The 27,450-nt window shown below is 39.1% G+C and overlaps 1 protein-coding gene across 7 annotated transcripts in view; it reads left to right on the top strand.

Moving 5' to 3' along the window:
- PTBP2 (polypyrimidine tract binding protein 2) overlaps nucleotides 1-27,450 on the top strand; it is a 132,680-nt gene that overhangs the window by 67,896 nt on the left and 37,334 nt on the right. For 2 of the 7 annotated variants that reach the window (XM_086841896.1, XM_086841895.1), the window contains exons 1-2: nucleotides 16,027-16,474; nucleotides 18,042-18,072. In XM_086841896.1, the coding sequence (XP_086698022.1) occupies nucleotides 16,098-16,474; nucleotides 18,042-18,072 (408 nt within the window). In that variant the 5' untranslated portion in view covers nucleotides 16,027-16,097. Of the gene's footprint in view, nucleotides 1-11,303; nucleotides 11,442-16,026; nucleotides 16,475-18,041; nucleotides 18,073-27,450 lie in introns of those variants that run through there. The other 5 variants (XM_086841899.1, XM_086841898.1, XM_086841897.1 and 2 more) reach the window with 4 other exon arrangements.

Genomic DNA, 27,450 nt, shown 5'->3' with positions numbered 1-27,450 from the left:
TGTTGACTGTTTAGCAGGATTTTCTGTGGCTAGGATACCTGAGCCCTGCCAGAGTCATCCAGCTGCTCATTCTGGGCTGGTTCTCAGGCCCTGTGCTCTTTGCTGCAAGGCACAAATGAAAGCAGCCCAGTGGCACCACAGCCTGATCTGTTGAAGCCCAGCTGAGATCTGCTCTCTGGCCAGTGGAATCTTGGAGAGTCACATTTTCATTCCTCTGCTTGTAGCTGAGATTCCTTGAAAGCAAAACTAGAAGTGAACCCCCACTTTTTTGTGTGGATGGCCAGGGCACCATGCACCTTGTAAATCTTAAGTTTGATTTACCTTCTTTGTAAATCAGAATGAGATAGGGGATTACACAGCGAGCAGTAAGTCAGAGTTTTGCATTCTGTAGTTAATACTGAAGTGTCTGACATTACATGTGCAAGTTAGATTGTCCTTTCATTACCATCTACTGGTTTTATAGGAAACTTATGCTCCTAACTTTTAAAAAGCAGGGGTTTCCCTGCTCAGGGAAAAGCTACCTCAGAGTTCTCCAGAGCAACTAAAATCTTCCTTGTGAGCTGCTGCTCTCTTTGCTGCTGGCAAAAAAAGCCATGTGTTACTGCATGATGATCTCATGCCTGGTCACGTAACTAGGACTTTGAGTATGTCTTGTCATATGACCAAATTATCTTCCCCATAATGGTGAAAATTTCTCTTTACCTGGTGGATGAGGGCATAGCGAGTGCTCCAGTGTTCAGGTAACACTTGGATACACTTGGATAAGTAGATGAATGAAACAATCCTCATCATACTTAATTTGTCAGAAGTTGCCTAAAGCAGATAAAACAGATACATAAGTATCTTTCTTAGAAGTCTCCCAAGTAATTTAAAAGTCTATGGTAGCATTCTCTTTGTTGCCTACGTTTTGCTTCACTTCATATACTCTTCATTTGCCTGCTTACATTTTGTTCTCCTGTCTGAGGTTTGTCATATCTCAAAGTGGCAGGTCACTGAAAAATCTCCCAGTGAGTTGGAAATATAACATGTTTTGTCTTGATTTTGACTTTGGCTTCAAGAAGCTTGAGATGGTATGAGAAAATCTCCATTTCTCCAACACCCTTTGCTGGGCCAGTCACAATAGTTTATCCTGTTTCAACTCCTTGAGCCACCAAATGATGTTAATGATATGTACCTCTGTCAAGTGCTTGGAGAACAGCGGCATTATAAATAAAAACAAAGCAGTGTAGTGCTCCATTACACAGATTTAGCACCTGGCATTAGCTGAAGTTTCATACCCTGGGGAACCGAGGAGCTACTGGCTATGCAGGCTTGGAAGTGTAACATTATGTGTCAGTCACTCTGGCAAGATCTACATCCTACCCAGAGAATAAAATAGCTAGAAGGGATACTTTGTGCCATAGGAATGATAATGGCAATCTCATTCCAAACAAAAAAGAAAATAAAATAATTTTTTTTATTGATAATGTTTGGTTAAGGTATATGGTTATTGCCACTCACTCTTAATTAAAAGATATTAAATGGTGTCAGTGAATTGATAGTGCTGAGAAACACAGAGCCGCTGCTGAATACTCAGCAAGGTTAAGTGCAGCTATTGAGGCACCTACCATTGCAGCAAATGGGCTGCAACATCACATTTTTATATAGGGCCAATGCTCTCAGACTGTGGTGTAGCTCAGCTGTTCTGCCTCCCTTCATGAGATTGATGGGGATTCTGCTGTGCTTGCCACACTCCAGTGCAGAACACTGGAGGGCATTCAGCATGTTGAGAAAGGTCAAAACAAGACTACATCAGCTTCTGAACCTAAAAACTCTGAACTCTTTGCTATCTATTAGGATGAACGAACAAAATCTGTGTTTTGATGTGTGACATCCCAAAGAATTGCTTCAGGCAGATGAGAAAGTTACTGCTACTTAAAGGACGGAGCAGTTGTCTGCAAGCTTCATCTCTCAATGCAAGCACTGCAGCACAGCTCCAGCAAGCTTCAAACAAAGCTATGTACTCAGTGAAATGGCTGTAGGTTTGGTAATGAAGTGCTCATCCCAACAGCCATTAAAATTTTAACATCCTTTAAGTTGGTTAACAGGAAAATATTAATTGTTTATTTTCTGGTATCATGGAAGCTGGGATAAACAATGCTTAAAGAAATGCACCATAGCCTGGCACATGCTACCAGTAAATCACAGTTCCTGCATTTTCAAAACTTGTAATATGCCTTGTTCAAGCCTGTTGAGAAATATGGGAATCTCTCTTGGCAGAAGGCTGAAATAATCCTAAAAGAAGATGGCTCGGTGTGCAAACCCTGGGTGCCAGAGCAGGAACAGCAGCAGCAGGGAAGGCAGCGCCTCCCAGGCCCGGGCTGCCTCTCACAGCAGCTGCAGGGAGGTTCTCCTCTGTTTGGGGAAAACACTAATGAATGCTTGTTTACTCCTAGCCAGACACCCTGTCCTCAGAGCCGTGCCACCACAGGGCTCCAGTCCTGGCTGTGCTGTCGCTTGCCGGGTCACTGCGCTCTCCAGCCCGGCCGGTTCTGTCCTGTGCCGAGGAGCCCATGAGTGAGCCTGGCTGCACACAGCACTGCCACTGCAGGGTCAGCTCCTGCCTCTGTGCAAAGATGGCTGATATGCAGCCCTGACCCACGCTTATTTGGAAATATTTTAATTTTTTGCAGGTCACTAACTGCCCTGTTTGACTTTGAAATTTCTTCCTCAGATAAAAATCATGTTCTAGACCTTGACTTCTAATATCCTGGCTACAGCACTGATGGATTTAAAACTAGGAATTAAAAAAGCAAAATATTTAGCTTTTTGCCTATGTCCTCATCCATGCACACTTATAAATTCAAATATACAAGCTATTTTTTTCTATTTATATTACAATAAATGAAGGTTGCTCAGATGAAAAGTAAGACCTGTTGTGGTCTGGGAGGAATGTGATGCACAACAAGCAAGGGACTGACCCTCTGAATGTCATGCTGCTACTGATGATGTGTTTAAGTACTGCTTCTTCCTTTATATGGATGTGGGCTGAGGCAGGGCAGGCAGGCCCTGTGACTCAGGGAGCAAGTATGTAACTAAAAGCTGCCTGCACCACTGTGGTCAGCATGACACCCGCCAGGAATTTCTTCTGGCAGCTCTACCCGGTTGTGAAAGAAATACTGCGGAAAGTTTCTGTTCCTCAGCTCTTCCTCTCTTCAGATCAGAAATTCCATTGCATAAATGTAACAGATTCGTAGAGAGGCTTCATTGCTGCTTTTCTTCTTGGTCTTTTCAAGAGTGCAGTTTTCTCGTTTTCATTAAAATTTTAATCAAGGATGAATTAATACAGTGTTTAATGTTTTTCAGTTAGAAGTTGTGTTAGAATTCCTCATAGATTAATTACATTTACATTAGGTAAAAACCTGGACGTAGGAGCAGCTCTCCCCATCTTCAGGCTACATTTACTCTTGTGATGTTTAATAAAAGTCCTATAAATCCAGAATTAAAAACAGCTTACATTCTGCAGCCAGATCTGTGGAGTCAGTGCTGCTTTGCTGAAACTTCTATATCACTTCCAGCTCAATTAAAATCTGCCTGCTTTTATTAATTGACAATTGCAAATGTAGAGACTAGATGAGAATGTAGTTTTTTTCTGGCACTCTCTCCTTTCTGCATGTTCTGCTGTCTACATAGCTCATTCAGGTCATCACAGGGAACTTCTTGCATCACCATTGCCTAAATTGTGCAGCTAATACAATACCAGATGCTTAATGCTTTCAATACCTAGAGAAATGGAGAGCAGGCATTCCAAAAGGGTTCCAGTAAACTGGATTTATGGATCATTACAGCTACAGACATGGAATGGTGTGAATTTATCCACTAACCTTGAAATCTTGCCCTTAATGGAAACCCTGTTCAAGTGAAGCATTTATTTATAAAATCCAAAATAGAACAAGTTATGATGGCAAATACAGAAAGAGAAGTACAGTTGCCTGAAAATCAAATTTAATTGCTTATCCTTCCTCTCTGTATGCAGCTGACAGGCTGTGGGTGGCTAATGAATCCATGCTGTAAGGCAATGCCTTCCCTCAGACCTGGGGCTGCAGAGCCACCAGCTGACACCCGCCAGCCAGCTTCCTTTTCTGGCCTCTTCCCTCTCTGGTGGATTGCTCAGTGGGTCACTCAAACTCACATCTCTCTCTGCCTCACATGTCATTGATTCTTAGCTAATTTAGGAGGCAATTTCAAAGTTGTTCTGGGTGATCAAAAGCCCCTACTATTTTGGAGATGTCTACTTCCCTTTGGCAGACTTGGTACCAAAATCCCCTGTACTTAATGAGGCAACTTGAAACTCATTGGGCACTGAGAAGTGATTTACATTTGTGGTAAGACAGTGTCCAAATCTGCACTGAACCTATACATGTGTCGTACTTTATACAAACCTATAATGGAGATTAATGCTCGTGGCTTATTGCTGACCCTTGATAAGCACCATGCGTGATAAATTGATTTTTGGATCACTTTAGGATGGTGATAGATTTGGGGTGTTTCATTTCATGTCCTCTGTTTTAGAGATACTCTGATAGTCTCTAAATCAGTTAAAAATCTTGGTACTTGTCTTGATGGCTAAGTTGATGTTTGAGATCAGTTTAGTAAGCCGGCTCACACACCTTAGACAGCTTAATACATCAGACTGGCTGTACCTCCAGGACTGAAATGGTTTAAAAGTTATCTTTCTGACCATGACCATTGAGATCATTTTATTATTTACTGAAAACTGATCACATAAAGTGTAAAATCACCACAAGGGAAGGAGCCTGTAGCTGATCAGAGTTTTCTTGAATACTTGGCAATTCAAAATACAATATTTTTAAGTCCCATAATTCATTTTTTGAACGGGGCATTTTATTGTTGCAGGCAAGAAATTCAAGTGCTTGACTGTCCAGTAACCAAAGACTTCCACTGTGTGTATTATGGTTTGGAAGGTAACATTGTGGTTATGTTGGCATTTTTGGACTCAACCCTAAAGCTCTTTTTCTTCCTCAGCAACTTCACTGCTGTTCTCATGACTTGCAAGAATCAGTTTGTCCAACAATAAGAATATAAAATAATAATAATTATTATTATTATTATATGTCTTACAGAGGACAAGTTAAACTTAATTTATGCTGGTATGGTATTTGTGATCTTTGGATGAAAGGTTATGTGTTAATAAAACTTCACATCTTGTTGCAAACCTCTCCAAAATAGTGCTTCAGTCAAACCTGCTTGTTTGCTTGTGTCCTTAAAGAGAAAAATGGAACAAAAAGAAAACAGAGGCTGTGAAAATCAGTCCTGAAGTATTTGTTGGCTTTGCCTATTTGTTAGTTTTAACCTGCACAATCTCAATGCACTGTCCAGCTGAGTATGGTTTCGACAGGGCACTGGGGAAACATGATGCAAGTAGAAACAAGCTGAGGAGTAGACATATCTTGGATGCTATAATGACAGCCTGGTGTTTCACTGTTTACTGGTAATAAAAATATGTGGTGTCTGAATAAGGACTGTTGTGTACTAAAATTTTTCCTTTAACTGAGCAGGAGTGACTGCTGCCTCCCTCCTATTAAGAACTTGCCTTTAGCAGTGTTAGACAATCAAAATCCAGAGTTTTTAGGGTTTAGGCCTGGTGGTCCCTGAGCTTGAAGTCTGAGATTATCTCAGCAACATTTTGAATGCAACTAGGGGTGAAAATCAGTGCAGGGCAATTCCTGCCTGAACTAAAATAATAAGACAGAGCTGAAGAAAGGAGTGTAGAAATAGGTAAGCAGAGTCTCTACAGCTTTTAGAACCATGTGTTGTGCAGAGACATGTTTTGTTCAGCAAGGCATGTCTTTAATCGAGTGAGCTGCATTGCCTCAGGTTGGGTTGGAGCTGGGAGATCTTTTGTGCCTCCAAATACCCTGTTCATCCTGACTAGCACTTGTATGTGTCAGTGGCCTTGATCCCTTCTCACTCCTGTCTGTGAGTTCCTGTGCCCTGAGGCCAAGGCTTAACTCTGCCTGCCCTTGTGCAGAAAACAGAAGGGATATGACTACCCTGACTCCAATCCCCTAGAAAACTTGCACCACCACCACTGCAGCAGTATTTTGATTACTTATCACAGTATGATGACTTCTACTTTCCATACTCTGTACCTACAGCGGTTGTAAGCTATCAATTTCGCCTTTCTAAAAGAATATTTTACATTGCTAAGTCACTACAATAGACAGCAAGTACAATTTTGGACTGATAGTTGAACTAAGAAATGAGTAAAGAAATATAGACATGTAAATTTGACACAAAGATGATTGCTATAGTCCAAGCCATGAGGAATCAGCGTATCACTGGACTGCATCTCATACTGCTGATGGTATTTGTTAAAAGTTGCTGCTATTCATGGTGGAAGTTGAGAAGATAGCTGCTGTTTATTCTGAAAATGCAGATATCTTTGTTGGGTTCAGTTATTGCAAAAGGTTAATGAGATATTATGTCACAAGTGGCCAGAAATTCTCTGAAATTTGCAAGCAGACAGTTTGTAATGCAGTGTGACAAGCTGCTCTTGTTCTCCAGCTACATCAGCACTCCTAAAGGACAGTAGACTACACAGAAGATTACTCTTGAAATTATAAAGTAAATTAGTTTTGGGGATGGCAAACTGATTTTTTTTTTTTTTTTAATAATATCCACCCTGGATACATAATGAATGGAACAGAATTATTTCTGACTTCCATCTCATATCTGTTGCTCTTCTACTCAGCACCCATTTTCAAATTTACAGTGTGTTGATGTGCCTTTTACCACTTAATATTTCTGTAACTGTTTATCCTACATATGAAAGAAAACTGTATCTGCTTCACATGGTTGATAGAGCAACTTACAATTTTTAAATGGAAAACATCATTTAATCTGGACAAAAATATTTGGAACCTCAGAAACATTCTATTCTTTCCAAATTAAAAAGACAAGAGTTAGGTTGACAAAGAAGATTACTGAGGTGCCTTGATCCATTGCCCCTACTCCACCAGAGTCAGGTTTTTGTTTGCTGCAGCAGGTCAACTTTAAATTACAGCTAACATTTCGTGAAGTTCCTGTGGAGCATGAGGAACAGAAAAAGAAACCTGCAAAACATTAATTTATGGATTGCTTTCTGGTACTTTTTTAACCTTGCAGCCTAAGGCATGACAGAAGTCACTAATTCTACTATTGATAGTGATGTCTCAGTTTCTGATTATTCAGGCACTTATGTGCCACATCAGAGCTGCAGGGGTATGCATCTCTCCAAAAATCTCATTTGGAGCATGGGAGTACATGTACCAGTCCCAGCTCAAGCAGAGCCTGGGAAGGGGCTTTGGTACTTTCTCAAGGATTGATGTGAGGCTCTGGCTACACTGCTGAGAGAGTTTTAGCTGCAGAAAAGCTGACCAGTGCAATTCAGGTGCCAGCCTAAGGCGGCTCTGGGGGCTGTGTGCTGGCTGCAGGGGTGGCAGAAGGCAGAACCCTGAGTGGCCCCAGTGTGGGCTGCTCTGCTTCAGTGTCCGTGGGGCTGGGCCCTGCATCTGCTCCGCTTTGTGGCTGGCAGGGGATGCCTGCAGCCTGGCTCAGGACTTTCAGTTTTGAGAGGCAGTGCTACAGAAAGGTTTTTATGTCCAGCTATTTGGGCAGATCGTGGTCTCACAAGGTATTTGTATCTTTTACTTAAATTCCCTGAGCATTGCCAGCTGCATTGACTGCTGTGTTCAGTGAGTGAAAAGACTGTAATAGCAACTGAACATGGTAATTTGTCCTTGCAACCTGGATTTCTTTTCTGCTATAAGCAAAACCACTATTCACATCTATCTTTTAGCATGAAAGTAACTCCTACTTTTTGTGATCATCTTTTTATTTTTTTCTAAAATGCAAACCCATGTCCCAGCTATAAGCTATTATTGAAGAACTTTGTTGTACAGGCTGTGTCAGTTGGGTCAAATTTGCCTCCTGTGTCACATATTGAACCTCCCAGTACTGCACACCACAGAAATCACAGGTCTGTGAAATTGATATGCTAAAAACTATTTCAGCTGAGTAGATCTGAGAGAGTAATGTTATCTATAACATTTAATACAGAAAGATGCTTAAGTGATCTCAGTTAAATTTGCTGCTAGACAAACAGACCAGTGGGAAAAGTACGTACAGTAAAGCAATTAAAAAACAGTGTCACAATGCATCCCCTTAGCTACATTTTCCTAGGGGTGCTTATGGTACCCAAATCCTGAAGTGAGGAGTGTGTGAGGACAGCATGAAAATATAATAAGGGAGAGTGGAGGAGACACTATGTTGTTGAGTGTTTTTGAGTGTAGGAACAGTATGAAGGTGGTGTTACTATTGTAGATTCATTCAACCAGGACTAGAAGATGACTAGAACATTGCTTCCGTGAGTTTCGGGGGTAAGAGACAAAGTGGCCACTCAGGCAAGAAAATATGCATTTTATCTGCTAATTTCTGAATTTCTTAATTAAAAAAAGACTGCGTCACCCCAGGATGCTTTAAACTCCAGTGCCTTGCCCGGCAAATAATTCTGTCTTGCTGTTGGCTTTGGGTCAGCTGCAGCTCGCTCACAGTCCGACAGCTTGTCTAGCGCCCCAGCAGTCAGCCTCTTTAAATGGCACTATAGATCCCCCTCCCTGACTGCTCAGGGAAACGCTTCAACAGCAGTCATCTCCAAGGCCGTGACGTTTCAGTGTGTCAAAATGAACAAATTGTCTTTTCGTTCTTTCCTTTCTAAGCTACATAGAGGCTACTTACTTTGCTTGTCACAACTCTGCATCTATAGCACTTCCCTGTAAAGCTTTTGACCAGCAAGCACTCCATGGAATGTGCAAGTTGGAAAAAATCTGAATATGGATTTGCCACCCGGTAGAAATAGTCCAGATTCCAAAAATCTTACAATTCTTAACTGGAAAAATATACTGCAAAGCTGCTACTTCTTGTCTTTTAAGAAAAAAAAGGGAATTCCATGGGAATATCATTCACAGAAATATTTCCAACAGGCTTCACTCCATGGACGTTCTTACATCTTCAAAAATGAAGAATTTATTTTTTAGCCAGCAACTGCCTGCCACCAATATTATATATTTATTACAATATTGTAATAATGTATTTTAATAACTTTGTGAATTTGATAAGGATTTTAAATAATACTTATTCCTCTTGTAAGAGAAGAGGCATTGATCACCTCTATAGTTAACAATGGTGCAGTTATTTCTCTCTTCGGGAACACCCCATACTCTCGCAAGGAAATACTGCTTTCAGTTTTAGGAATGTTTTACTGCTTTCAAAGTTTTCAGATCATTTAAGAGATTTCATTTTTCAAAGATTCTCACTCTGGAGGAATGCCCCTTTGAGGATTTCCTCACAGAAAGAGGTGTCTGCTTTGAAGATTTTCATTTCTTAAAAAACAGTCACATTTCTGGGGTGTCCTCTTTGAAGACGTTTTCTGTATCACTTAAAAGGTTTCCATTTTAAATATCTTTTGCCACCATGGACAGCATCCACTTGAAAATATTTTTCCTCTGCGATATTCTTTTTGATAATTTATACAGTCTTGTAGGAGTCCATAAAATAATCCCTATCAAAAAAGCCCAGGAACATAATGCTGTTCCAACATAAGGTGCAAAAGCATGTGGAAGAACTTAGGATAGGATGTTATGAGAGCACAGTTTTGTAAAAAATGTACAAAAATAATTCCATTTTCTAACATCAAAGGGTAAAGTGGAAAGGTGAGCTCATCTGTCACTTATATGGTCTTTTAAAAATTACTGTGAGACATTTTTTACTCCTTTTAAATTATCTGAGTTCAGAGTTCAAGTTCTGGTATTCTCAAAATCAATAGCAAAAGTCCCATTTCAGTCCAGCTGTGCAAAGAATATTCTTTGAAATTGCTCTGAGTGTTAATCCTTTGTTTGAGAAGGTATTGCTTTAATTTACTACCATATTATTGGAGAGTTGGAATATTTTCCTTGCTGGTGTTGATTTTTTTTAAAAAAATGTGTTCTCAATTACTTTTTTGGTCACCATTTTAGAAATCTTAATTATCATATCTGCAAAACTAAGCAACCTCAGAGCTTGTAGAAGACTGGGCTCATTATGTATATTACATAAAGCCTTCTGTCTGATGTTGGTCTGTGAGTTAGATAGAGGGCAAGTCAAACTTAATACACCCTTAAGTTTGCATCTAAGCCTAGTTTGGGGACAATTACTCAAGATGTGGCTGAAACCTCTGGCCTGTGCTTCTGTCTGCAGGGCATAGAGCAGGAAAAGGTCCTGGGCTGCAAATGAGCAGCTGGAGGCAGAAGGGCTAAGGCCTTGGGGGTTTCCTCTGACAAAAATTACTCTGGGTCTGTCTAGATCTCTTCAAAGTCAACAGAAGAGTTTAGATCACCTGCAGCAGTGGATCTGCTTGATTTGGCAGAGGAACAGAGGAAAGTCCCCCCCACCAAGGCAGGCTTATGGGATGGGTTAATGTTTAACCCACTGCTCAGACACCAGTCACCACATGCTGGGACAGGCTGGGCTCCCCTTTGCACAAAGCAACAGATCGCCAGGGCATCACTAGACTAAATACTTCAGCTCTATTAAGCTAGTCATACCTTTATATGTGTATCAATAGCCAAAATTTAAGCAGCTTCACTTCAGAACAAAAGTAAAAATCATCTTGAAGTCTCTAAATTTATTGCTTGTCTGATCCTCCGATGGAGAACCTTTGTTACCTGAATACTGACTGGCAAAAGCTCTTGTAGTAATGAAGGACTCGCTAAGAGCCAAAGCCAGGGTTTTTTTGATTATGGGTTTTTTTATGTAACCCACTCATGAAAATAAACATTAAATATTGATTTTTGAAAGTACTGTGCTTAGAGATTTGTTCCTGGGCGTTGTGACTGCCTGGAAGGTGGGACAGTCCGGCTGCCTGCAATGTAAAGATCTAGGCTGGTAAAAGCACCACCATGAAGGGAGCAGTCCTCATCAGAACTGGGCAGCCACATTACACTCAGGGAAAAGCTAAGTTTCACTGCCCATTGACTAAATTACTTTACTAGTGTACTTGGAGAACAGTCACAGTTTTGGTGTTGGAATAATTCACCTGTGTTTTGTACAGGGCCAGGCCAGCACTTAGGCGGCTGCTTGTGACAATAGAAAAATTGTTACATTGTTTTAGATCAAGAAGAGGGAAGTTCTAGCCATTGTTTTACAACATCAACAGACACTTTTGCATTAAAAAAATAAAAAATAATAATAAAAAAAATATTCATTTCACTTCTTTTCCCTGACAGAAAACAGCTGCAGCCATGGCTGTACATGACCCATAACATGATCTTTACTCCATCACCTCTCCAAGACAAAACCAAGGAAGGCCTATGGAATGAAAGACATTTGCAATCACTACTGGCATGTATTGTTTGTAATAAAAGGTAAAACTCATCTCTAGTCCTGAAGCAAGTAATTGTACGAGTTTTTAATCACAGTGATAGAAAAGATTTGAATTTGCTGTGGAAAATAAATTTCCAGGTGGATATACTAGAAGCAAGAGAGGGAGAATGGGCAGACAGATAATCTGGTTGTCGTGAGCAGACTTTGGACCCATATATATGTTAAGTACAGGATGAGCTATGCCACATGTTTCAGTGTTTGAAATGGTAGAGAGCACACTGCCAGCCTACCCAGGAAAAGCTGTCTTTCTAGCAAGGATGCTAGAAATAAAGTGCTGGAGAGCAGCCTGTGGGATTCAGACCAGCAAGACAAGTTCTGACCTGAACTTGAGAAAGAAACATTTATTCAGGGCACTGTGCTTGTAAAAACTACACAATAGCTTTAAAACTTAGTTTAAGAAAACAAAGTAAATCAACATAGACTGCTGGGAAGAAATGTTGATTAAGGACATTGTTTACAGGAACACAAAAAGATGAATAGCTACTAATAAATGTTGGGACTTCGCTCAAAGGCACTGGGGAATTTATGAAGATGATAAGGACTGGCTTAAGATAGAATAATGCAGTTTAATATAACAAAGACTGGTAAACCAAATGATCAACCTTTCCCACAATATCCTGAGGATCTGTTGTTCTAAGCCACACCATTCAATGACACTACCATTAACAATTTGGGGAAACTGAAGGATGGGGCTGTTTGGAGATAAGGACAAACGAAGAGTTGTTATTGTATAAGTGCCTTTAACATCAAGAAGCATCATATTCTTTGAAGAGTCACTGAATTTTAGCATAGTCTCATTGAAACAATATGATAAGGTTTCCTTAAAAAAACAAATTTGTTGAAATTCTCTGCCCGAAGCTCTTGAGAGAAACTAAGCTGACACAAGATTAACATGTACATTCTTTGATATATTAATAGATTGCTAATTATTAGTGATTAATTCTATATTAATAAAATATATTAAATGAAGGACAAAAAAATGCTCTATTTTGTTACACTACAGGGAGGTCATTGGTAGTGTACCACAGGGACCTGTGTTGTTCAGCATATTCTTAAATGATCTGGAAAAAAGAGTGATTATCGAAGCGACCAAGTTTGCTGATGATGCTGAATTATTCATGGTAATAAAAACAAAAGCTGACCGTGAAGAATTGTGGAAAGCTCTCATGATACTGTGTGACTGAATGATAAAATGGAAAGTTAAATTCTGTGCTGAATAATGGAAGTAATATGTGAGAGAGAAAACAAGCCAAAATATACATGCAAAATACTGGAATCTAAATAAATGGCTTTCTCAAGCAAAGAGTGCTTGAGTTGTGGGGGGCTCTGTGAAAACACCAGCTCAAGGCTCAGTAGGATTCAAACATGCAAATGAGATTGGTATTAGATGAAAGAAATATAATATAAAGCCAGAAAGCATTTATTATGAACCGATATAAAGCCATTGAGTGTATAACTTGAATAATGAGAACCTTTATGGTCTTCTAGAATAGGATTATGAAAGGTATAAAAAAACCAAAACAAATCATTGAAAGCAGGGAATGACTTCTAATAGAGGAAACATGAAATTTGCTGGAACTCCTGAAAGAGAAGTGAAGACAGTATGATGGAGGTATATACGTTCAAGAACAGCAAGTATAGGTACACAGGAAAAATAATCCATCTATTTAAAAAAAAACCAACCCTGTACTAGTGGACATCAAAGAAAATTATCAGGCAGTGAGCTTGACACAACCAAAAGAAAATATTTTTCAGACAGTGATTTCCTAAATCACAAGACCTGTTGCTCTACAATGCTGTGGATGTCAAAAAGTGCTCAGGCAAATTCTTGGACAAGCTGTTCTCTGAGAGTGCGGACGCTGTGTTAGCTCCAGCAGCTCCAGAGACTCGGTCTGGGACAATGTACAGCAGAAAATATCTTTGTGTGCTTTCTAATTCCTACAATTGTCCATGAAGCAAACGTTGTTAACTACTCATACTGCCACCGAACTACATAGATGGTTATTTATTAGCTGTTCTTGAAATAAAACAACTAATCAAAGCAAAACATCTAATTGTATCAATGATCAAAAGAAATTGTTTAGGAAAACAAAATATTGTTGCAGCAGTAAGATTACTGTGATTTTAAGAGTATGGAACTTTTGAACAGCTGACAATAGTATCTGCACTTAAATTTTAAATAGAATAAAATGGATAGAGGATGTTAGCCTGTGTGCTTTGTAATGCAACAGCTGAATATAGAGGGCTTTGCTCAAGGTATTTTGCTTAATGGCTGTCTCTTACTGGACATTTCAGCTGCCTTCTGAAAAATCTGATGCAGGATTTCAGCAGGAAGTTGACAGTTCCCAAGGACAAGACTGTTTTTTGGCAACAATTTTTTTTCTGACTTTCTAAAACATAAGACAAAGCAAAACCACATTCCAGCAACAAAGAAAACAGATGACCAGATAAACAGATGATGCTATCACAGTATTCCAGATATGACAGACATTTTGCAAGGCATTCAGAAGTGTACTAAACATGACCTAATAGTATAAAAAGGCAAAACTACATGAACAGGAAAGTGGAATACCACACTGTATGAACAACTGATCAAGAAGCTACCATGGAATTTTATTAGAAATGCACTGAAAGCTCATACCTTTTTTATCCCTTCTAATATTAAATGCTCTAGGTAAAATCTTGATTGATTATCACTTTTACTGATGAATTGTGCGAGACCAGAGTTTTGCTGTAAAATGTCACATCATTATTTCAACCAGATTTGCAGACTCAGTTCTAGTGTCTTTTCTGCTATACTCAACAGGTACTCCTCAGCCTCCTTTATATGAATGAGCTTCTAACTCAGAGGATAAACTGAATGAGTATTAGCTCACTTACTTAGATAGATTTTGGTAGGTGTCATGAAAGAAGGAGAAAAAATAAATATTGCAGAAGACAAAAATAGGTTTGAAGATGGCATTACTATAAAGGCAAAGAAGGTAAGCAAATTAGGCAGTTGGAGAAATGAGATGGAAAACAGATTTTCCACTGATTGCTAAGAAGTGGAAGGATTAGTATTTTTACCAATACAAAAATGCATAAGATGTATTTAGATTTATAAGGGGGGAAAAAAAGACAAAAATATTCCTAGTACAATGTAGCAACAAACAGGACTGAAGGCAATGGAAAATGAGAGAAAGCAGCTATTAACCCAACCTCCAGTGGTGCAAAGCCTACTAAGTATGCAAGAATATACAGGGATTATACAGAGAGAGAGAAAGAAAAAATATAAATATGCCCTGGAATTATGGAGATTGTTGTATGCACTTCTATGTCTCTGATGTCTTCAAATTTACTTTCAGTCATGATCATAGTACTTTATTATGTGTAATCAGTAAAGAGTGCCACAACCACAGGCTTAAAAAACAAACAAACAAAACATAACAATGTAGAAGGCAAAACCCTTAAAACATAGCATTTGGTATGATGAGCTTTATATACAATCTAAGCAAATCAAATATGTAAGGAGGATTTTCTAAGACAGTGGATAATAAGTAACTAAGTCTAGTGGTCAGTGATGGGTACTGAAGACAATTTCTGCAAACAGAAGTAGTTGCAGGTATCCAAGTGATAATGGCATTTAGGAGAAGCATTATCAGTAAACTGCTTCAGAGAATCAAAGTGACTTTTCCAGAACAGAACAACAAAAAGTTGCAGAGTAGAACGAGAATTTCTACACAATCCCAATTGTTAATCCAGTTACTGAGCTATTTGGGGTGTCAGAGGACAAGGATAGTGAAGTATTAAAGCATACTGAAATTTTTCTAGTTATGGATGTATGTATAGTTTTTTGGTTCCTAGATTCTTTATCAGGCTTCATTGCAATAGTTTTGATGATGGACTCCAAGGAATTTACACTAACCTGAAAAAAATTCAAGTGCAATCAAGTAATTGTCTACCTGCTCTAACCATATTTTTACTAGATCAAAATTCAGAAATTACAGAAGACGTTTTGAATACTTTTAAACATTCTTCTGGGTTTGGGATCTTCTGAAATTGGGATCTTTTGGGTCGCAATATCAAATTTTCTTTAATAGGAATAAAATCATTGGCTTTATTTATTTTGTTTGAATGCAATCCAGGGTTTTCTCGTGCACAGCTGAGTCTTTAGAAAATTTTCTATCCAGCATTTGAAGATTTGTGATGAAATACTGAGATCAGGCAAAAAATAATGAGATAATATATATTTCGTAATAGCCACGTACTTTGTACCCTGACTAACAGTTTACAGAGAACCACGGGGACACTGATTTCTGTGAAGCAACAACCCAATTCACTGCAGTAGTTCCTTTGTACGTTCCTCTTTATTATTTTTATGTAGCGTTAGCGATCATTTATACAGTCAACAGGCTATTTTCTGGGAAGCGATGCGTAGCCGAGGGCAGCGAGCGATGGGACAGGGCTCCGTGTGGGGCTGGATCCCCGGGGCGGGCGGGGGGCGCAGGGGTGCCCGGGTCCCTTTGAACATCTCCCCAGGGAAGGGCCGGGCTGCCGGCGCCGGGACCAAGCGCGGAAACTCTCTCCCTTCAACAGGTGGGGTCTGGCGGCTCAGCCGCGGCCCGGGCGGGGCAACAGGAAATGCCCACGGGCTCAGGATGCCCCGCCGCCCCCAGCTGCCTCGGGCCTGTCCCGTAGCCGCCCCCAGCGTGCTCCCGGAGCGGCGCCGGGTCAGGAAGGTGGCGGGACCGGGGGTGGGGATGTCGCCGCCGCTCCCGCCCCGGGCGGGGCAGCCTCGCACCGCCTCAGGGGCCGGCTCGGGCCGGGCAGTTGAGGGCAACAGCTTCACCGGGACTCACGGCGCATGCGCGTTCGGCCCGCGCCTGCGCGGTAGCGGAGGGGGACGCGGAGCGGAGCCCGGCACTCGGCAACGCTCGGCGGTTTCCGTGCAGGCCAGGCCGCCATTTTCTCTCAGCCTCCCCGTGCGCGGCTCCTGTCCCGCTGCCCGCGCTCTGTCCTGCTCGGCGATGGACGGGTGAGTGGGCACCGGGGCGCTGGGAGCGAGCGCACTGCCGTGCCTTGTGCTGCCGGTCGGTGGTGGGACCTGTCCCGGCGCCGGGCGCTCGCTGACTGTCGGCGGGCGTCTCCGAGGGTGTGGGGAGCGATGAGCTTCCCGCCCCGGGACAGCTGAAGCCTGAGGCCCCACATAGGCTGGGAGCGGGGCAGGAGGGGGCTCAGTCTCTCCGTAACGCGGGCCCCTCTGTAGGGTCTCCTGTTTAAATTGCTGAGGGCCTTGGGCCGCCCCCTGTTTAGGTGTAGTGCCGGAGACGCCGCGTCTCGATGTAAAGAAGGAGCGCGATCTACTCCCATCCTTGTCCCCCAGAGCCTGTCGCTCCCTCCATCTCCCCCGCCTTTGGCATCTCTCGCCTGGCCAGGGGCTGAGGAGGGGCGCGCTGCAGGGCTCGGGTTTGTTTTGGAGCTGGCTGGAGGGGAGGAGCGATGCCAGCAGGAGCCAGATGTCGAGCTCTTTTGTTTTCAGAAACTGCCTAATAAGCCCTTCGGCTTACCCCCCCTCCCCAGGTGGAAAGATTCCTTTGTATATGCAGTGGACTGGCTGTAAAAACCAAAGAAGGGAACATTGGAAGGAGTCGGCCGTATGGGACAGTAAGGGCTAGGATGGGCAGGCACTACACGCCAGGCCTGCTTTTTGTTGGTCCTGTAAAATGGGGCTGCTGGCTGTAGCCAGTGTAAATACAACAATTTTCAGCTTCCACATCTCCTGTTAGATTGTTTACTCTGTTTCAAACAGAGAAGCCGTCTCTTTGGTATGCTTTAAGCATAGAACCTTTCAACTGTGAGAGTTCCAAAGGCTTTTTATGGTTGTGATTATAATGGTAGGAGTTACAAATCCTGTCTGAGAACTACTGTCACTAATGAGTACTACACTGTGGAATGCTCTCCCATATTCTTTTGTGTGTGTGTGTGTGTGTGTGTGGACTAAGGTTTCTTTTAGGATTGTGGTATAGACTTAAGTGATGATGTCACAACCTCTAAGGAAAAGATGCACCTTGACATACCTGTTGCAGCATTTTTCATAGGTGTACCTCATTAAATTTCATATAGGTGTAGCTGCCAATGCATTGAGGATTTTTCCCAAGCTAATTAAAAAAAAAAAAAAAATTGCTTTCTGCTGTTCAAAGAGTAGGTCAAAGGTTCAGCTATTTTGCTGAACTGGCTGTTTAGTTAATAGAGGTGTGTGAGAAATTTTTTACTTTCCTTTAAATTACTCTCTTTCTATCCTATAATCTCAGTCCAGAAACATGAGTTTCATAAATAAATTGCCTGGTAGTGCTGCATTGTAGTGACATTTACTTGAAACTTTGTACTCTTTGGAAAGGCCTATAAGCTATGGGAGCTCAGTGGCTTTTTAGAGTTTATTTTGTATAACAAACCTCTATGTTCTTTGAACAAAGTTTCTTGCTCGGAGAAGTTGTTTCCTGCTAACTTTCTCATTATTCTGACATTGCAATACATTGAAAATCTGGGTTTATGAGGATAAATTGGTTGACTTATGTTCTTACTTTTTTTTTCTTTTTTTACAGCATTGTCACTGATGTTGCAGTTGGTGTGAAGGTAGGATGTACACTTAACAAATAAGGGGGTAAAATGCAGATAAAAAATTAAGTACTTTGTGCATCAGTAGTTGCATGTTGGAAGATTTTAACTGGTCATTGTGAGCTCATGCCTAGTCAGCTGTATATGCTTTATTAAACAAAAATCCCTAGAGGTAAATTGGAGCCTTTACACAAAAGACTTTTCTACACTGAACTGTAAACAGTGGTTCTGGATTAATGTAGTGGTGTTAGCTTCTTACCTTAAAACTTGATTTATCATACTTTTTTCGAAACAACACTCCTGCATTGTTGCATGGGGCCTGTAAAAGTCATACATTCTTCTGTCCCTCCACCTCCTTTTTTCAAAGCTGTTCCCACTGAAGTTAGAAAATAAGTGATTATCTGTAATAGGCCAAAATATGGGAGCTAAAATTTGTTATGTAGACACAGAAGTGGGTGTTTGCTTTGCTGTACTTTTTATTTCTCAAGTTCAGTTAAGAATTTATCATATTTTTATAACAAGGAAGGGCTTCCAAATAGATGTTAATTTACTATTTATTTTGCTTTTTTTATTCAAATCTGTCACAGGAATTAGATCGGCACTCTATAGTAGCAGAGTGGGAAATAATATTAATGCAAAGGAATATGGGACAAGAGAACTTTAATGAATGTGTGTTAGCAATTGTATTTCCGTGGTAAAACCAGAAATTTTCTAGTGTGTACAGTTAACTCTTCACATTTGTTCAGGGACTTTGTAGCTTGTGCTATGTACCTGCTTTTTCACCTGAAGCTGATCAGTGTTAACTGCTAAGCCCAACTGTGTCTAGTGAGGCCCAGTTGCTCAGATTCAGTATTGGTCCTGCTGGATTTGGACTAGTTCTTATATAATACAGCCAGCATGTAGATACAGCAGCTGTTCTGTCAGATGTACCTGTATAATGTTTCTGGGTAAGCTTGCTTCTAGGGAGAGCTGTGAGAAGTCAGTTACATAGATTCTGGACCCATCCAGCTCCATATGTTCATGCAGTATTGGAGACAAGCTTAAAATCATTCTCTGAATCGTGAGTTAAGTGTAGTTATTAAGGTACTTTTGTGGGAGCAAATTACAATAGAAATACAAACTGACATGATTATTTATCTGTTGCCTGGGAGGACAAAGTGTTAACTCATTAAAACTTAGCAATGTATTTAGTAGTTTGGAGGGATGCCTGATGATGTTCCAAGTCTTTCAGCAGCAAACTGTGCTCCATGTGCACAGCTTCAGGACAAAAAATATAAAGTCATAAATTACCCTTAGTAATTTTTCTTCTTTCTAGTGAAGAAATAGTTTCAGGTAGACCATGTTTTACCTGGATCTTAAATTCTGACTTTTCTCACTTCAGAAGTAAATGGATTCAGAATCCATTTCGCTCTTTACTGTAAGCAACTTCAGTCTATGAGAATTTGAGTGTTAAAAATATGTCCTTAGTGGGTAGTGCAGTTTTGGAACCAAATTTTAAGATGCTAGCCAGACCATGAGATAAAGATGTGTCAGATGATGTAACTGCTTTCTTGTGTTGATTGTAGAAGCTATATTATAAATATAAGAAAGAAGACAAGACAGGTGTATTTGAGGCCGTGATTAAAAAATACAAGGAAAGGCTCAGAAGTATCAAAAAGTTGTGCTTCTTGCTTGTAAACATGGATTTGCTGTCTGGTTTTTAAAAGAAAAGAGTCTGTGCATGGAAGTAGTGCAAATAGATAAGGATGATGATGTCCTGAAGAAAGTTGTTAAATATGGGAGGAATAAACTGGATTGTATTCTGGAGCTTCTTATCTCAATATACTGGTAAGAGTGGAAAATGGGATTTCTGCCTAACTGAGGTATACAGTGCATAGAGATGTAATGCCAGCTTCACTCATGTTTTGTGGAAAGGCATGTGAAACATTTGTCCTTATGATGACTGTTCATTGCTCTTGATGGACTGATGTTTTCAAGTTGAGGAATGCTTTGCCTATCCAGTGTATATAAACAACTGGGATCAGTCATGTGGCCTTCCATTGGAAGTTTTCCTTTTCATGGGGTGCCGTGGGAATGTGTAAGGAGTAAGTTTTGAATCCAAGGATTTGCATTAGCAGTTTTAATACTCTTCCAACACTGCTTTTGTTGTGACTGGATAGTGGATACGGGCAGGGATTTACCTGTGAGAAGTCACCTTATCCAGGATATTTTTTACTTGATGCTTTCTGAGATTTTTCACTTGGAGTGTATGTGCTGATCACCTGCAAAACTTGTCTGTGATATATTCAATTAAACTTGGAGGAATGGATGGTGACGTATGACTCTTCTGTTTGGAAAATTTGCTTCATTTTATCATCATCAGTCATGTCAATACAAATTTAAAGGTTTTATTAACTGTTTTCTTACTGGTTGTTCTCTTAAACAGAAAAGTGGACATACTATATTTTTAAACCCATTCATAAAAAGAATAAGTGAATTACTGCAGTTTGGGTGTTTTTCAATTAAAGGAGGGCTTTTTAGCTGTGGGGACTGCATGTGGTCAAGGAAAGTGTAAAGTAAAAGGAATCCTTCCTTATAATGCTTTATTAAGTTTTTTAATTAAATTAATTAATTTTTATTAAGTTTTATAATTGGAGTTCTCTACAAATGAGGGATACATTTGAAACTATTACCATTTATTTGTATTATATACTTGATTTAATTTAAAACATTTTTGTTCATCTGATGTTCAGTCATCATTTGATTTACATATTGAGTCACCAGAAATTAACACCAGAAGCCAATACAAAACATAAAACTTAAAATGGAGGTGGAAAAAATTATGACTACAACTTGAAAACTTGGTTTACAAAGAGTAAATCTGGGGATTTGTACAACTCAAAATATGCAGTGGGAATACGCTTCCTAGCTCAAATCTGTCAGAAGAGCAGTATGCTTTAATTTCTGAAAGCATTAGAACATGTCACAACCCAGTCATCTTTTAAGTACAAATTAAATAACTCATACTTGATTTGGTCTGTAATGTCTTGTTTTGCTTATGTAGAACTCATGGAGGCAGGGAAATGTCACTGCACACAGTTCACCCCTTGCATTACATATTGCAAAATAATGCAAAAAGGAATTAGCTTTGGCTCTCTGCTGATTTGTGAACTTGCATTGTATATAAGCAGGTTGTATAAAGTATACTTGAATAAAGGAGAGTTAAAGATTCCAGTAATGGTAATATTTACATAGTTCATCAATTAAAAAAAAACAAAACAGTTCCTTGGAGAAAGTCTGTATATTTTATAGATTTCTTGGTGTGTAGTAATTTCAAAAAATTATCACATTATATTAAATGTTCTCTTTTTCTTTTTAGAAAAGTACATTGGAGTTGCTCTGTTCTTACTACATCAGGTCCTTAGTTACTCTGTGGTTATATAGTTTTGAGTATCAGCATCTAATAACTGTACTTTGAATTGCTCTCTTGTGTTCTCTTTACATTATAATGCTTTAATCTTGACAACTAATCTGGCACTTGGTGTGAGAGCCTTTTTCAGCTGTTGGATGTATGAAGTATATAATGTGTCTTTCCTCTGGAGTAATGAAAAGGATCTTTGGAGGGATATAAAACATGGTGTAAGGAATATATGTCACACAGGTAGGTGTAGGGAGTAACTCAGGTGAACTTCGGATGCATGTTGAGGATGATCTGTTCTATTGTGTTGAATTCAGTATGTGCCACTTCAGTCTAATGGATAATCTTTCTCCTAGATGGTATGGGTAGCTGTGCAGTAAATGGGGCTTGAACAATTGAGTGACTCATTTTGTGTATGTGCATTGTGTTTCACAATGGCTCAGGTGTTCTATCTGACAGGAGAAGGAACCAGTCATTTCTTTGGTACACAGCATTTGGGAATTTTTTTGACCTTTTTGATGGTGCTTTGGATACTGGCCAAAAACCAAACTTCAGCTGCCAAGCATGGACTGCCCCAGTTATAGCTAGGAGGGAAAACTCATTCCTGTAAACAGTTTTGTAATGTTGAAAGATGTGGGGATGACCTTCTGCCCCCCAAAGTCAGCTTCAGCCTTTGCAGTGCACCTAAGAGAAAAGGGAATTGGTGGTGTGTATTTAGTTGTTTATGTTTGGGATGGGTAGAAGATGCTAACAAACACTGTCCTAGTACTTTCTAAGTTTCCCAAACAGGAAAGTATTGCCTAGTTCCCCTTTTTCCTGGTTGCTGAAACTTAACATGGAGGAATATAGTAGTATGGGAGGAGGACAATATCTAAAAACTGACAGAGACAGGAGCTGGTGGAGAAAGGGGGGAGAGCACAAAGTAGCAATCTGTAAGTACTCCTGAAGCATTGTCCCCTTTGGTTTTTTAACTCATGATCTGAGGTGTAGTCTTCTCTTACAAAATTATACTCTGAACCTTTTTTGCTAGTAATGACTGAGATTTTTTTCATGATGGAAACAAGTAGATACTGTAGATGTGATGTGACTTTTTTTTTTCAACTGAACACTGTATAATGAAAATAGAATTGAAAGAGTCTAGCAAGTTGTCAGAAGATAAATTTTCCCATGTCTAAAATTTAGTCTGAACTTATTCCACAAGCCTGTTCCTTTCTGGTTTTTACACTCATTTTTTTTTTGCCTTCACTGTTGTAATTTTGGCTACTTAAAAAGAAGGGAATAGTAGGATAAAAAATTTATTTTTTCATACAGACAAATGCTGTGTGATGGTCTGTTGTATTTAAAATGTTAGAATTAGTTTTGGGCTAACCTTGTATGTCTAATACAATTGCTAGTAGATTAGACAAAGACAGTGATATGAGAAAAATGGGTTGTTTGTGAATTAGAGGTGTTTTAATCTTGTATTAGCTGTAATATTTTTAAGCAACCTTTGTATTCAATAATACTTAGTTGTGCTAACAGCACTAAGCAACAAAAAAGATGTGTGGAGCATTACAGCAGTGAAGTAAGGCTGAAGTCTGACAATATGCAAAAGTTTAGAAGTGGCATCTGGATTTGTCTTTCCAGCAGTGGTAAGGGAAACATGTCCATAGTTATAAAAAAAAAAATCTTACGAAAGATGTCTTTAACGGTAAAGATACCTGATAACAGTAGCTTCTATAAATTGACCCTGTTTGAAATGCCTTTCATATTTTTTCTCAGAACACCTGACTGCAGTTATTTTTTCTTTGTACTTTTGGGGTTTTTTGTAATGCTCATTCTATCACTGTAATATATGTGAAAAAGCAAGGAAAGCTGAAAATGGAAAGAAAGGAAGCATGTTGAAACTTAATTTGTTCTCTGTAGTAAGTATGCAGCAGTATAAGGAAGCTTTCGTATACCTGTTTGGTAGGTTTTGATATCTTTCACTAATTTGAAATCACATAGTTTTCATTTGTAGCAGAACACTTAGGTTTGCATCTTAGTTGAGGGGTTTATACAAAGCGAAATGCAATCACCTGCACCATCTATGAAAACATGTATTAATACCAGTATGAAAATACCCTTCGCATTTCCTAGAGCTTCTGGCCATGTTTTCACAAGCAAATCAAGCTGCATTCCATTTTTCTGTCACTGTAGTACTTGTGCAACAGATATTGAGGTTGCCAATTCACAAACCTTTCAAGGGAACTTAAACAGGATAAAGCTAAGCTGACGCAACAGTGAGCTACATCTTTTTACTCAGATTTGTACCAAAGCGTGTGGTTGCATAAGTGCTTGTAACAATACGGAATAAGGAGGACAGAGTAGAAACAGGTTGCTGGGGTCAGGGAGAAGGTAGGATTCTTGCTTTTGATGGTAGTTGGTCCAAATGAGGTTGTGGTTTCACAAGCTGTTAATGGGACTGTGATGTTAGATTTAGGGGTTTGGGTATTTTTTTACAGCTGCGAGTGCACGTAGCCGTGTTTAGCTTTTCGTAAAATCAGTTTTTCTGTGAATGCATAACACAAGTATTGAATTCTAGATAAAATAGCATTAACGCTTTTAATTTATTAGTGAAAGGTAGGAGACAATTGAGTAGAAAATACCTTCCATGTGGATCGCATTTTAAGGTGTTGAAACTGCTACTGAAGGACCATATCTGTACATCCAGCTACAGTGGTTATCTGTCTCAAAGGCAAAGGATGCATCCAGATGGCAGCTCTAGTGAGTTGTTCTAACCTATTCTGATTTGCTACCAGTCATGTACAGCGATTTGAGAGTAGTACTTTCTTTCCTGCTAAAAGTGGAATTGAAAGTCTGAAATGCTGGAATATTTTTTGTTGGTGTACTTCTCTTGGATGTTTGAAGCATTGACTTATATTAGGAGAGATTCTTGCCTGCGGTCTTTCATTGCAATTGAAAGTTTGGAAGTTTCCGAATGAGGCTGTGTGACATGCTGTAAGTTGAGATTTAATTCTTTACCCTTTGGCTTTTTGGTTTAATAGTCCATCTTGATCTTCTGGTGCTTTGAGAAATTTGTTTCTTTTAGACACTGTGTTTTGGAAACCTGGAGATTTTTCAAGGATGTTGAATTTTGTCTCCTGTCAATCTTAGACTTTTTAAATTCCCTTGATTGCTCTCTCTCCATTTCTACAAAGTTTGTGTTTTTATTAATGTTTTATTAATTTTCTCCTAGCTCCTTTCTTATTGAAAAATTGAGAGTGTTAAAATGATATAGTTTTTAGGCTACAGAAACAATATATGCTTGGCTGAGGAGAATATGAAAATAATTGAAGGTAAAAAATAACATAGAGAGTAAGTATGTAAAGGTGGTCATATTGTACACAGTTAATACTGAATGAAAAGCAAGTGATGGTATAAGTGAGTTACTAAGCACCCATGGAGTTCACAACCTTAACTGATTTCATGCCAATATAGTTAAATGGTGTATTCTTTAAAATAATTCAAGTGGGTGAACTCCATGCATATAAGGTTCTGGTGAAGTAATAGCAAGCTTATAGTTAAACTGTATGCTTTGTAAAATACTTATGAACCTGCATAAAGTTTCTTTTGAATAGAATATATAGACTTGGCTTGTCCTGTCCTGAATGGGCCTTCTGTGATCCTGTAGATATGAGAGATGTAACAAATTCCTTAGGGTAGTTTGGATTATGTGTTTTGACAGTTGTGTGTGTAATCAGAGCATAAGAAAAATCAAGGTTTTTTTCTTCACAAAAGATTATGTGAGGGTATATTTATGCAGTGTTTCATATAAAAATTTATCATGTTAAAAATGAGGCATCCTTTGAATTCTAATCAATCACATGTAAACTAAACAAAGTTTTATAAATACTATGTTTGGGGTTTAAAAATGTGTTGTTCTGTTTCAAACATCCAGTCCCCAAAGTTACTTCAGATATTGAAGCAGTGTATTTACAATGTGTAATTGTTAGATGTGTTCAAACTCATGTGGTTATTCCCCTCCCATACCATCAGGTTTCTGGCTCTTTTAAATTGTTCCCAGATGTTAGAAATAGTGTTTTACAATGCTGTTGGATTTCCATAAATCATGAGATCCGTCTCCTGGCTTGTCATGCCCCTTGGGAAACTCGTGCCTCTAGGCTGAGAATGACTGGTAAATGTGCAGTGCAGCTGAAGTTCTCTTACTCATCTTTCATTTGGCGGGGAGAGGGAAATGGGAAGGGCAGGAGCATCCTGTTTTTGGGAGAGGTTTGTAATATCAACAAATATTAATACCACAAATTAGAGTATTAGTAAAAAATGTATTTTTCAATATCTTTGAGTGTCATCTTTGTTTTGTAGTGGGAGTTTGAGGGTTTTTTTTTAGATGATACTGTTGACTTTTCAACAAGTTAACTGTTTCTAGGAGTCACCTGTTTACTGTTTCTAGGAGTACTGTAGTGCTTCTACACATGCTTCTAAAGAGCTCTCTGTAATACACTGTTAGGTTAGGTTTAGCCATAACTTCTGATCAGAATCTCCATAGCCCTGAATTATTGGGGAAAAAAGCTGATGTGTCTTTGATGTAAACAGTTGTCAAAAAGTATTTTGATGCATAAAAGACTAACCCTTGGATGTAATAAAATCTGGGGAATGTGTGAAGTATTTAAAGCCTGATCTGGAATGTGAGGAAAATAGTAGACAAAGACTTCTAAATAGTACATTTTTGATTTCCTGAAATTACATAGCTGCATAATATAACCTGTGATAGCATGAAGCTTTATAGCAGTCTTTTATGGAGGGAAAAATCTAAAATTCTGCTATGTAAATCCAGCTTGTATGGTGAGGGATTTTGAGTTAGCTTTAACTTAAAGCAAGGACCTAGGACATGAATTTGCTGAGCTGGGGGCTTCTTCTTTTTCTTTGTTTAATTGATTTTGTAAATTTTACAAGTAGCAGTAGATGAACTAAGTATTCACTTTAGGAAATTAGCTAAAATATCAAAATGTTGTCTTTACAGTATATAAAATAATTTTTGTATATATAATTTGAATTTTCACTTAAATATTCACTAAAAGTTTGACTTGGTATAATTTTTTGTCTTTGTTTTGGACAAAAATGTCAGGCCCTACATGTGAGTTTTACATAAATCCATTGATTGAAGCCATGCATTAAACATGATGTTTTCTGACCATGCATGGAAATGCTCTCATGGGGTCATGGGGGTGATAACATGGGCTTCAGTGAAAGGGCGGTATTGACTCTGACAAATTCAGGGTTCATTCATTGCACTATGTTAGCTTGGCAATTCCCTTGTTTGTTTTATATACTTGTATTTTGGTACACGCTGGTTTCATAAAGAAATGGTCTAGATTGCTCTGATCTGAGTGGTTAATTTCTGTGGAAGATTAATGTTGCTTAATCTCCTTGACATCGGTAGGAATACAAATATGGCATTGAAAACTTGTGCTGTTGAGGACTAGATGTCAGAAGATGACCTATTAATAGTAAAATAGCAGTTTGTACTTACTTTGTTCTTAATAATATCTCTGCCTCCTGCTAAAATGGATATTCAATTAGTCTCTACCATGTTGCTGTAACAGTAACTTTTTATGGTGAAATATAGTAGTTGTGGTTTTTTATTTGTTTGTTATTTTGACTTAGATGTAAACAGTTTTGCCATCTCTGTATTTCTGATCTTCAGTATTGTTATACAATCTCAAACTTGCTTTGATTCTTTAGAAGATAGCAGTTTGCACAGACAGGGAGGAGAGTTAAGTGAACGTTGCTCTTGGATCTTCCTTGAGTCTGGTTCTCTGTGCTTTTCAAAGATCTGAGTTTGGTTTCCTTAGCTCTGAAACACTTGATACAATTAGCTAATTTGGTTTAAAGGTTTGTATCTTTCGACTAGCGGTACTTCTGTGCTTGAGACTAATTAAATATTCAAGATGCTTGGAAAATTGGTTATGATTTTGAAATTCATGTGTGACATAGCAGAGTCATGAAAAGCTTTGCTT

The sequence above is a fragment of the Cyanistes caeruleus genome, chromosome 9 (genome assembly GCF_971803275.1).
Source record: "Cyanistes caeruleus chromosome 9, bCyaCae1.hap1.1, whole genome shotgun sequence".
Lineage (NCBI taxonomy): Eukaryota > Metazoa > Chordata > Aves > Passeriformes > Paridae > Cyanistes > Cyanistes caeruleus.
The sequence above is the reverse complement of the archived record's forward strand: the minus strand, read 5'-3'. Positions and strand labels throughout refer to the sequence as shown.